General features: G+C 39.9%; 1 protein-coding gene across 1 annotated transcript in view; it reads left to right on the plus strand.

Moving 5' to 3' along the window:
* RARS2 (arginyl-tRNA synthetase 2, mitochondrial) overlaps positions 1-12,747 on the plus strand; it is a 30,625-nt gene that overhangs the window by 7,205 nt on the left and 10,673 nt on the right. The window contains exons 7-12 of the mRNA XM_054279322.1: positions 1,306-1,389; positions 4,778-4,854; positions 6,306-6,461; positions 7,928-8,034; positions 8,646-8,741; positions 10,599-10,659. Of these exons, the coding sequence (XP_054135297.1) occupies positions 1,306-1,389; positions 4,778-4,854; positions 6,306-6,461; positions 7,928-8,034; positions 8,646-8,741; positions 10,599-10,659 (581 nt within the window). The remainder of the gene's footprint in view (positions 1-1,305; positions 1,390-4,777; positions 4,855-6,305; positions 6,462-7,927; positions 8,035-8,645; positions 8,742-10,598; positions 10,660-12,747) is intronic.

The raw sequence follows: 12,747 nt of genomic DNA on the forward strand, positions 1-12,747 counted from the left end.
AGCTTAAAATTGGTCTTCAAAGACACCCAAGGCAGTTTTCATTGAGATGTTAGGAGAGTCCTTTGAATTTTAAATTCTCAATTTGTACTGGACTGCAGTTCACTTCAGATCATTATGTCTTGGTGGCTGTCCTGTAAAAAGCTTGCTTTTATATGCTAATTACTTTATGCAAGTGTTACTGAGACAGTTGATGTAATTTCTAATAGAATAATTAATAAATTCCTTGTGCAGTGCTCTAGTGGTATATGGAAAACTGTATTTGTCCCTCATTTCCTGATCTCACAATAAAAACTAGTAGGTTGTAGCAGAAGATCCTACAAAATCTGTGTATTTAATAATGTATCAGTTTTAATTATACTTAATTAATCATTTATAGTTGTTAATTATGTCAAGTAATTGCTTCTTCCATGAACAGATAGTTAAGTGAAATGATGTGTTTTGGGGTTTTTTATGTTTCATTTCTGGATCTTTTGTTACATAAAAAATGCCTCTTTCATAAGTAGTTCTGTAGAGCAATGTTTGTCCCAGAGTAAGACAATTAATTAACTACAGAGAATGGAATTGGAGGTAATTGCAAGCTATAATGTGGTGTTATAACAACTCAAGAAGAGAGAGCTTTCTGCATCCTTTACAACAGTATTGTGATTAAAAGGTACCCTTGAAGCACAGGAAGATAGAGGATGGGGTGTGGGTATTTCTTCTTTGTAATTCTAAGGTTATAACTAAGCTCAGGGGAGAGATGAAGGGTTTTTGTTGTAAGAGCAGCTGGAACTTATTTATATGTCCTTACATGATATGACAAGTTTGGAGCATAGTCTGTTAAGTGCAGAGCTCAGAACTGCTCCAGCAGTCTGTAGAGATTCAGGACTTGATGTTCTCTTTTTAGCATCACAGTTAACAGCACTTTGTGAATTTTGAGTGCTTGCCTAACCTGGTATGAGAGTGCCTGACTGTGATGGAATTATGTATAATGCCACTTATTTGTGGCATTATCTTGTACTTTGCAGAATGTGCATGTAAATCCATCCACCTGTGTGTGTTTCTGTCCCTGCTGTGTGAGACATTTTGTGGCACTGTTGAGATGCACAGCTTTTCTTTTCCTGCTCAGAAAGGAACTTGCTTTTTACAATTACTGCTGCTGCTGCTTTCAGTTGTCAGGTGTTTTAGCAAATCCTGTAGAGTATTCCATCTGATTTCTTTTCCTCTTCATTTTGAATATAGGTGATACAAAACCAGAAAACTGTTCCATAGGGATGAGAGACTACCTGCAACTGAATAATAATATCATTTTTGTTTCATTACCAGGGAATTTTATAGCAAATCTCAAAGCAGCGCTGGGACATGAAGTAGTGAGAATAAATTACCTTGGTGACTGGGGCATGCAGTTTGGTATGTTTCTGTATTTTTTTATGCTGTGCCCATTTCTACTGTGTAGTATGGTCTAGGTTTCCAGCTTCAGTTTTTGTAGGCCCAGTGGATTCACTCTGTGCTCATAAGGAATGATACCTTGTTTCCATGGGGGGTAATGTATAGTTCATTTCCTTAAAAAATCTGAACAAAACAATCCAGACTGATCTATCAGCAGTATGACCTGTGCTGATGCTGAAAAAAATAACAGGACCAATTTAATCCAACTGTCCCTCAGTAGCTCCTCTCTCAGGCTAAATGTGTAATTTGGGGGTTATATATTTGGGTTTGAGTTTGGATTTTGTTTCTTTGGTTCCTTGATTTTGAGGTGGTTTGGTTGGTTTGTTTTTTGTTTGTTTGGGTTTTTTTTTGTTGATCCTTTTCTCATTATTCATAGAGTGTGATTAATTTCCACAACAACCACATTTTGGCACATTAGGGCCCAAAGAGTTTGTCTTTAGAGGCATTGCTACACTTTCTCCAAAATGTTCAGTTTCCCCTTAAAGTGTAGCAGAAGAGAGGTGTGTAGCTGGAGAATGTGCAAGTGAACAGGGACTGGAAGATTCTCTGTCCAGTAAGCTCACACATGGGCACCCCCATCTCTTCTGAAATCATCAGATCAGTGGGGACTGACAAGTCCTCCCAGTGCAGCCTGAGGATGCATGGCTTGATATTTATTGCCACACCAGAGACCATTTATGTCCCATTGCTGGATCTATAGCTATCTCTCTATTATGGCAACTGACCCATCCATAGCATTCACAACTCTGACTTCTGTTGTTAGTCTTGCATTTCAAATTGATCTATACTCTCCTCTCCTTTTCTAATTTCCTCCAAAAAGCTGGTTTGGGCATATTTTTAGGCATTTAAAAAAAGGCAGTCATGCCCACTTCTTCATTCTTGAAAGCTGGTACACCTCTGAAAACTAGAAATCCCCACTTCTTTTGCAGCAGGCTCTGAAAACTGTCCATTTATGGATGTTTAAATGGCAAACACAAAGTGCAGTGGTCACTTTTGGTTATTCCAGCCCTTTTGCTGCCCCTTCCAGTTCCAATGGTACTGCTGGTTTTGGGGACATCAAGGAATCAATTTTATGAACAGAATCAGGTTAAAAATTTAAAATCAATACCCTGCTTTCATTCCACTTTTATATTCATATTTGTAAGTGTAACTAAAATACATTCAGTTTTACCTGTTGTCATTCTAGACTAAGTTCCTGGGTTTTAGAGAGTGCAGTGTAACATTCTCAGGACATAAAACATTCTTTATTAAATTATATCCCCTACAGCTTGTCTTTCCTGATCATGTTTCTTTAGCTGACAGCATGAAACTGTAGCTTATAGCAGAGCTTTGTTTCACTTATGATTTGTTTCATAAGAACTGAACACAGAATGAGTTCACCAAAAATTGAGTAAATTTCATCCCTGCATATTTCATTCATGTTTGCCCCTTAGACATAATTTTATCACCATGCTATTGTATAATGAATGTGGCAGTGACAGTTAAGCAGTGAAATGCTGTGTGGATAAAAGGCTTCTCAGCTGACCTCATTCAGTCTGCCTTTGAAGATGCTAAGTAGCACTCTGAAATCTGAGTATCAAGAATTTGATGTATTTTAATATAAAGGTTCCTGAAGGTATAGCAATCACAGTACCTGTTATTTGCATGTGTGCCATTTGTGCAGCACACAACTAGAATCATGCTTTGGACCTGGTAGTTCCAACTATTATTTTTTTTCAAAGTAGGTACCCTCTCCCCTCTTTATTTGGACTGGCTCAGCTCAAATATATGGTAGTATTATAACAAATAATGGTCCTGCTCCACAGAATTATAGCATAGCAGTATTACTGTAATGGTCCTTTCTCAGAAGCAGTGCTGTAATTAATGATCTGTCAGCTGGTTTTACAACTGCTATTGTCAGAGGCTTTAAAATGTAGGAATTGAAAACACATTTTCCTGAAACATAGCAGAGAGGCCCTCAGCCTTTAGGCAGTTTTGGGGCAGGTTTCTTAAGGTAACAAAGCATATGCAGTCACACTATCTGTCCATCTGTCATCCTCTCACTCTGCTCCTAATAAATTTTGACCCCCATTGGGCAACTTTAGCTGTATCTGACAAAGAAAAGTATTTCCATGGGAATGAATTTCTTTTGGCATTATGACAGTTGGCAGCCCAGTAAGGGCAGAAATACAATGTGTTGACCTCTGGGAGAGAAAGTTAACTTCTGTGTTTAACCTGCTGGCTAACCAGTCAGCACCCCTAAGTCAGACTCAGTTCCAGCATGGGCTGCATCTTGCCATTAACTGGTGAGTGTAGCAAGGTCTGGGGATAATATGGAAATGACAGAAAATGGAAGGATGTGTTTGGGTTGAATAAAGACTGACAGGTGTGCTGGAGATTGGATCAGCACTGAATAGTGGAATGTTTAGGTACACAATATCTAAGAGAGATCATTAGGAAACTCACCTCTGATTGCTCATAGAACAAGCTGTTCTTAACTGAACTTCCTTTCAATAGGATTACTAATGCACTGCTAATTTTATTTCCTAAAACCTGACCTGTTTTTCTTCTTTAAGTCTGCCATGCCTTCTTCTGTACTCAGTGTTTCTAAGAGGGAAATTCTTGAGACAGTGCTATTTGTTTAGTTGCAGAGAGTTTTCCAAAGGGATACCTGCATACCTATTCCTACATCAGTCCTGCTCCTTGTCAGTTCAGAGGAATAAACTGGCCTTAAAGTCAGTCTCAGATAATCTAAGAGACTGAATGATTAATATTACTGAAGGAGTTAATGAGCTCTTTTCATTTAAACAAAAAGATTGGGATTTGGATTTCTTTCCCTTTTAGATGGCTTTTGGGAAGCCCTGAAACCAAATTGGATGCTCACAAAAAGCTGCATATTCTAAGCAGGCAGCAAAAATTTCTCTTGAAAACATTGCATGAGTGGTATGAGGAATTCTGTGTTGTATCCCAGTTCTTATTGTCCTTAAAATGATAACACTAATAAGGGAGGAAGCAAAACAAGGATTTTTGAGCATGGTCTGTTGCTGGACAGTTTCCATTGTGTAGCTTCTCATTTACATCTTTTTGCTGTGTAAAAGATAACTGTCTATGTAAGTCTGGAAACACAAATTCCTTTCATGAGGAATTGAGAAATCAACACAGTATTTCTTACTGTTTTCTAGCTGTTATATTTCTGGTGGGGGGGTGATGTTTATGCAGTGGAATAATAGGATTATGCTTTTGATTTTCTATTTGTCACTTACACCATTATATCCTGTAAAACGTTCCAGTGTTAAGACTAGACTTACCAAAATAACCTGTCAATATACTCTGGTCTGTTGTCTGACTCTATATGTAATTGTTATTCAAGGCTTATTGGGTGTTGGTTTCCAATCCTTTGGCAACAAAGAAAAACTGAAATCTAGTCCTTTGCAACACCTTTTTGAGGTAAGTTCAGAGAAGACCAACTAGATTTGCCTTTGCAGGATTAAACAGGTTATGGTTGGTTGGCTTGCTCCATTCAAACATGCCTGATACAATCTGAGTTAGCATTTACTTTTTGTTGATTTTTTGGTACTCTTAAGTGGTGCTTTGTGTGTGATATAGACACAAAACACATAAGGAATTTCTGTACTGACCTGCACAGACCCAGTAACCATGAGGAGAGGATGGCTAATGTTCAAGCCCTCATCCTCTGGAAGGTCTCACATGTCAGTGGGGCTTAGTCAGGGTTCCTGTGTGGCACTCTCAGGTGTTTCCTTAGCACAGAGCTGAGCTGTGCTTCCCCCTCAGAGCTGGGTGTGGGGCTGTGGCTGATGCTGCTGCTCAGGCAGTGTGCCACAGGACAGCTGTTCTGTGCAAATCTGTCTCCTGCAAAGGAACACACTGTGTTTGGATACTTGGGTACTCAGCTGCTGAAAGCATGTCTGTCAGATTGTTTCTATGGCAGGGTGGCTCCTTCTGAGCTTGCCAGCTTCTGTGACACAGGTAGACTTGGCTTGTTCCTTCATCCCTGAGCCCTGTGGAGTTAAGTTGATGGATTCTCAGCACTGAGGAGTTTTGCAGCTGTAGGACTGATTTAAAGAGAAAACAAGAAGCAGTCATATTTTTCAGGTTGTGCATCACTGTGTATTACTTCATTTTTATTTATTATTTCAGTCTTCTCCTAGAATTTTAATTTTTTGTGCTTGAATTTTGCACTAAAGCTTCAAAATATTATACAGCTATTGCAGTAGTATATAGTCTTTATGACCTTAAAAATTTGCCTTTAAGTGTAGAGAACAGTATTCAGTCAAGATGCAAAAAATTCTGAACCAGTAGTTGTTTGAGACCAAATTAGTTTCTCAGTTATTCCCAATTTTTAAGTGTTTGTTCAGCTGTATGCCTGGCTGTATCAAAAACTGAGATGTGTGTCGAAGTGGTGCTTTTTCTGCTGGTGTGTGAAATCAATATTTCCTATGAATATAAGTTTGTAAAATACAGAGTCTATCAAAGATTTTGCTGCTTCAACTGCTATCTCAATTTTAGACAGTGCAGTTGCCATAAATGTCAATTTTCTGGTCCTCTGGAGACATGGCTGTGGTTTGTAATAGGTTCCCTTCCATGCATAAATTAGTTCTTCCATATTTTGCTGCTGCAGTTGTTTCAAGGTTATGAGGAGGATAATAGTGGCAGCAGTAAGGAATTAGGGCATTAGTCTTCTTTCAAGATAAGCTGCACATTTTCCTGTTGGGCTTTGGGCTATTCATTCTTTCTTTAAATGGGGAATGTGTTGCTTAAACAAGTCTTTTAAAATGTTAAAAATGTAATCTTTAAATGTGTTTGTATTGTTCTTGTAGAACTGTTTTTATTGGAGGACAGGATTATACTAATTCAACATTTTTACTGTCATATTTTAGGTGTATGTGCAGATTAACAAAGCAGCAGAAGATGAAAACACAAAAAAGCTGGCTAAGGATTTCTTCAGAAAACTGGAGGAACATGATGAGCAGGCATTGTCAATTTGGCAGCAATTTAGAGACCTCAGTATTGAGGAATACATCCGGATTTATAAGGTACAAATCATCCAAATGTTTTTTCTGTGTTGTTGGTTAAATGATCTTTCTCTATTGCTCTTCTACATAATTGACAGTGCACAGCACCTTTTCACTTTTCATGTAGGAGACTGCCAAGCAGTGGACTCACTTGGGATCAGAGATTGCTCTAAGGTTACCAGTTCATTTCCCTTAATTTAAACTTTAGAATGTTGTGAGGAAGCTGTTTCTCAGTATGCCAGGCTAAGCCTCATTCTGCTTGGGAAAAAGCACAGTAGCTGATTTCTCATCCAAGCAGGTGTCACTGCAGTTGCTGACATGCTAGATACATTTTATTTAATATAGTCCAGGTAACTGGCCTTTAGACTAATTCTCCCTTCTCAGAAGTCCTGAAGCTCTAAGTGTGGTGCTAAGCAGCCAGGCAAATTAGTGTTGAATAAATATTGCTTGGTTTTGCTTTATCTTTGAAGTCAGCAACAACCCACCAAATTTTAAAGTTTCCATGTAATAAATTTTTTTAGAAGATGACTCTTTTCACATTTCTGATCTCATGTTGTAATGGTGCATATAAAATTGGGCGTAAGACATTACAGCAGCAGGAGTTCCCTGCAGGTGGAGTGGAGCTAATGCACAGCTGTCTGTTGCACACTGTGATCTCATGATTGGAGCCACTGTCCACTGTTTCATGGGACATGTTTGTGCCACTGACCTAAAAATTAACCTTAAAAATTTTAAAGCAGTTTATAATCCAGATAACCTGGCTGTGCTTTAACTTCTTCCCTGAAGCATGTCACTGGAGCCAAGAAAGGACTCTTAAGTTAAGATCTAAGTGAGACACTTGATAATTCTTGTGGAAAGCTGGCCTCTGAAGAGAATTAGGTACTGGGCTGTGTATGCAGCTGCATCTTGGAGGTCACCCATCACTAATCACATGGTGACTGGTACAGCTAGGTCTTTCTCTCCCAATTTCAATTAAACTAAAAGATACTGAGCTGATGAACTGACCAGGTTTGATAGTTAAGGTCATCTTGTCTCCTCTGAATGTATCCTCAGACTTAATTTCTGTAGGCTCAGCAGTGTTTGTGAGCAGCTTTTGCTTTTCAAAATTCCATTAAGCATCCTTTTACAGTAGGGTTGGTTTCATGCCCAGGCAGCTCCTCTGCAGCCCACTGGTTTCACCTCCAGCACAGCAAGGAAGAGACTTGCCTCAGAATTGTGCATGAATTGCTCTAACCAGTTTATGTCTGATTTCTCATGAATGTTACATTGAACACCATATTCACCCCAGGGAGAGATTGATTCTAATGCAGAAATTGATTAAATCAAAATCCAAGCATCCTTTCCTTTTAACAATGAAGTGATGTTTCCTGGAATAACTTAATCTTTGCACTGTATCTGATCTGTGACCTATCATCTGCCTTAAAGAAAAATAATTAGCCTTGATCTTAAGTGTATTACCCTTCTTTGATATTCTTGTAACTTCTCAGCGTCTAGGAGTGCACTTTGATGAATATTCTGGAGAGTCATTTTACCAAGAGAAGGCCCAGGAAGTTCTGAAGATGTTGGAAGACAAAGGACTCCTTCAGAAAACAATGTATGAACTCATTCAATCTGTTGGTGCACTTTATTTAACATCTCAGTTGCACTTCAAACAAGATAAGATGAGCGAGGCTTGTACATAATCTGAGGGGAAGAGTTTTCTTACGTGGTTTTGGTAGCTGCTCTAGTAGAAGACCATCAGGATTTGTGCAGTCACAGCTAAAATTTACATTTTCTTTTTCTGTGACTAGCACAGAAGCCTGGCCTTGACAAATTGGGTACAATGACAGTGTTCAACTCCTAATGGTGTTTTAGGCTGTTGATTGGTTTGGGAGCTCTGTGTGCCATTTAATGAGCAGAACTAGATGACATCCTTACCTTGATGAAGGAGGTGCCAGGCTGAACTGGGATGGAAGCTGTAATCATGGAATGCATCAAAATGTGGGCAGGCTGCTCCCTGACATCAGCAGTGGTGACAGCAAACTTACAGGAACAGTCTTCAAAAAAGGCTTAAAGGAGATGGTCATTCAAAGAAAAGGAATGAGACTGTCTAGAGGGAAGGGGGCTTGTGGCAAGAGGCCTTGGTTTGGGCTCTGACCTCAGTCTTACCTGAACTCACCTGTGTAACGGCCTGCAGTGCCATCAGTGTTTTCCCTTGGCTTACAGAAAAGGGACAGGAGTTGTGGATCTCTCGGAGAAGAAAGACCTCTCGACAGTCTCCACCGTCATGCGCAGTGATGGGACATCTCTTTACGTAACAAGGCAAGTAAGCCCATCTGTGCTCCCTGCCAGTGAACTTTTGAACATCAGCACATTGATAACTGATGGCATGGATTATGAAGATTTTTATTTCTAGGGTGGCTCTAAGTGAAACTAGCAATGTAACTATGATGGGATGAATATGGCTTTTAAATACTTTTCCTCCCCCTAAGTAATGTTAGTAAATCTCCTCTTTGCATAAATCTTAATACTTCCTCCAGCTACTAACTGAAAATGAAACTGGAATCTCTGGATCTAATAAATAGTTGCCAAATAATAAAGGTTTTAAAAAGACCTTTGCTTAAAATGTTTATTGATAGTGTGATACAGGAAAAAATTGCTTGTTCAGCCTTGTCTTCATTGACTCAGTGGACCACCAGTGCTGTAACATCAATTTTATTGCTATTTTCCAGCCATCTCATCAGTATCCTAAAATTCCTCTTGGGTATTTTAATATGGAAGCCTTAACAGTTTCTTTGTGCCAGGAATGTAAATAAATCTGGTGTCTAGCCCTCAGGGTAAACTCTGTACAGCTTTTTCAAGGCAAGGGTATTAGAGAGATGCTACAGTCAATCCTGTGCATTATGGAGCTGCTGAATCCTGTAGCCAAATGGAGACACAGATGCCACAGCTCCATGCCCACAGGTCAGCCAGGAATAAGCATAAGCACCTGATCTCCACAGGCCCAAAACCACTCAGCACAGTGGGCACTTTGTTCCCCTCTGATTGATTAGGATGAGTATCTATTCCTGTGAAGAAATAGATGTATGTGCATAGATACATATGTGTGTGTGACATATATTATGATAGATATACTTGTGTTATGTATATAAGTGTATTATTGAATAATTTAATCAATACACATATGTATTGTACATGCACTGTGTGTCCCCCCTACTGTCCTCCAGTAGCTGGAGGCCCCTGTGGTCTCTCCAGCAGTCAGCCTGGGCCCTCTGATGCTGACAGTACAGACTGCTCTGGGTGCCCCATCTCTGCAGGCACATCTGAGACTTCTGGGATACTTTGCTTGGCTATTCAGCTTGGTATTTGCTGTCAGTCATAGGATGATGTGTGTGCCCTCACTCCAGCTGTTGGCTGGGACACCTTGTGACCCCTGGTCAGGCTCCAGCTGTTACTGCTTCATTTCACTCGTGCCCAGTCCCCTCAGTCTGACACCACAGATGCACGGCCCACATGAGCTGTAGTCCCAGCTGCAGCTGCTGACCCTCCAAACATGTGTGCACACAGAGGAGAGAGCCCCCTCACCCCAGGAGAGTTTGAAATGGAGTTTCATGGAAAGACAGACTGTGCTGAAGAGGTGCAGGACAGAACTACACAAACATATAACCAGCAATTGACTTACAAGCCACCCATCCCTGTTATCATATTTTCTTCTCTTTCCTTAGCTTTGGTTCCTCCCCTCAGCATTCCATAACAAATCTTGTGCAATTGCAAATGCTTTTTTTCAGGTTGGAGTACAAGGCTGGTGGTTCTCCTGGGACAGTCCTGTGTGCTTTTCTGTGTGTAGATGAGCTTTGTACCATTTAAGCTAAGGTTGAGCATGGGTTCATTTTGCAGGAAAGGGTTGTTTCTCTGAGGTCCCAGCAGGCAGACAGACACTGCACTTACTCTGCACCAAAGAACAGTTTCCTCAGTAACTTTCTTAGGTAGTGGTTTAAAAAAAACATTTCAGACATGTCATCAGCAAAGTACACATCCTTTTTTCTGTGTAAGGCATACATGGATCCTTCTCTTCAGGAAGTCCTCTCCCCTCCATAAAAAGCAGGTTATTTTTCTAAGAGGCAACTAGTGAGGTATGTCTGAGCAAAAGTCCAAATAGTTTCTCATTATCTCTTTCAGAGATCTCGCAGCTGCTATAGACAGGATGAATAAGCACAGCTGGGATACCATGATTTATGTGGTAAGTAATTCTGGATTCAGCACACACTTTGGTGCTGCCTCTCTGCAGTAACCCAGGGGCCTCTGGCTTGCAATATGACTTTGGCACACAGTGTTTTTGGCAGTAAAATGGATGCCCTTACTGCCCAGCAGCTGTGCCTCTGTGTGGCAGTGTTCCTTGGTTCTGTTTCAGTGCATGACCCCCAGAATGGCTGAAAAATACCTTTAAACTGAAAGAGAGTTGGTTTAGATTAGATAATAGGAAACAATTGTCACTCTGAAGGTGCTGAGGCACAGGAACAGGTTCCCCAGAGAAGCTGTGGATGCCTCATCCCTGGAAGTGTTCAAAGCCAGGCTGGATGGTGCTCTGAGCAAGGTGGTACAGTGGGAAACACGCTTTCCCACAGCAGGAGGGTTGGAACACATGATCTAAGGTACCTTCCACCCCAAGCCTTTATATGATTTTATGGAAATTAGCTCTGGAGTTATTCTCTACTCATTGCAATTAGTTTGAAAGGAGCTCTTACTTGATTTGACATTTTATTTTCTTTATAGATTTTGTAATTAATGATTTAACCAACCAGAAAAAGATGTTACTATTATAAAGGGTTTTAAAATGCTAATTTAGAAATTAATGGTCTAAAATGAAACTAAGTCTACTCTGAAGTCCTGATAGCTTATCTGAAATGTACATTTTAATGGCTTTGAACAATGCCTTAGTTTCATTATGTAGAAATTGGAGATAAAGTACTACTTAATCAATCTGAATGAAGCAGTTGTAGACAGGGAGTCTTTTTATATTTATTGGTTGCATTATTTTGTTTTTTCACAATTTCACAGTATCAATAATGGATTTGAGTAGCAGGACTGTCTCCTTACTTCTCTGCAACTGTTTTTGATCTCATATTAGCAAGAAAATATCATGTGATGCTTTTAAATCCTCTTTTTCTCAGATTTAGAAAAAAATTACAAAAGCCATGTTCCTTTATATCAAGTCCAGAATGAGTAACATGGAAAAAAATCTGCATGTGGTCATGTTTGGTAATGTCCTTGTACTTTCTCTATAGAGCTTTCTCAAAAGTCATTATAATGTGACACATAAGATGCAGGGAGAGAGATCAGTAAGCAAAACATTAAATACACATTTTAATGTGCAACTTCTAGTTAAATCACATTCCTCCTTTTAGCTTCAGTCTTCAGGAAGTTTCCTGTAGCTTGCCATTCTTACATGTTGTCATAGAAGAGGGATTTTTGGTTATTCTGGGAGGAAATAGTGTGATTTTGGTGGGAGCTCTTCTGCCCCTGCTGGCTGGAACATGAGTTCATCAGCATCCCAGGGCAGTGTGGCTGTGAAAGTGCAATGCTTTAGGTGTTAAGGATGCTTCCTGTCTGGTTCATGTGGGTGGGCAGTATTTGTGTTTGATGTTCCAGTAGGTAGCAGGGACCAAGGGAGAAAGAACAATTAGAAAAAAATTAGTTGTCCACTTTGCACAAATCAGGATGTCAGCTTCAGCTAATGGCATGAGCAAGCATTTGAACAAGAGTCTTGAGCAGACTGCTGCTGTAGTTGAACTCCAGTCACTGTTTAATTCCTTGCCTGGGTTTCCCTGATCTCCTTTAAGTCCAAAGAGAAACACAGCACAGCCAGATTGTGATGTGACTCGTGTCCATCACAGCCAATGTCTCATCCAAGTGGGAAATGACAGATCAGCCTGTCCTGTCCTCTCAGCCTTGCTCAGGTTGTATGGTTTTCAGAGGACGTGATTAGTATTTTCATAATTTCTGACTTTCTGAGGGCTGAGAAAGTGGGTCATTAAATAAAAGAGTGAAACAAACTCCTAGGAGACTCTTGTGGGACAGACAGCCTGGTGAGGGCACTGGCAGCCTTGCTGAGCTCTGCTGCTGTTTTGTGGCAATGCTTTGTAGTGAGTTAGGACTTTACTCACTGTTACCAGAGGCAGGAGGACTTCATGGGATTAAATGAGAATGCTAATGATTTTAGTCTTCAATAATTAAATACAAACATATTTCAGAGTGCTGATCTTGTTACAAGAAAATTATTTAGAGACTCTGGAGTCTTATTTCACAAGATCGTCTTATTTTCATCAGA

Source organism: Melozone crissalis, unplaced genomic scaffold (assembly GCF_028551555.1).
Source record: "Melozone crissalis strain CALT ecotype California unplaced genomic scaffold, PUWL_Pcris_2 ptg000027l_1, whole genome shotgun sequence".
Taxonomy (NCBI): domain Eukaryota; kingdom Metazoa; phylum Chordata; class Aves; order Passeriformes; family Passerellidae; genus Melozone; species Melozone crissalis.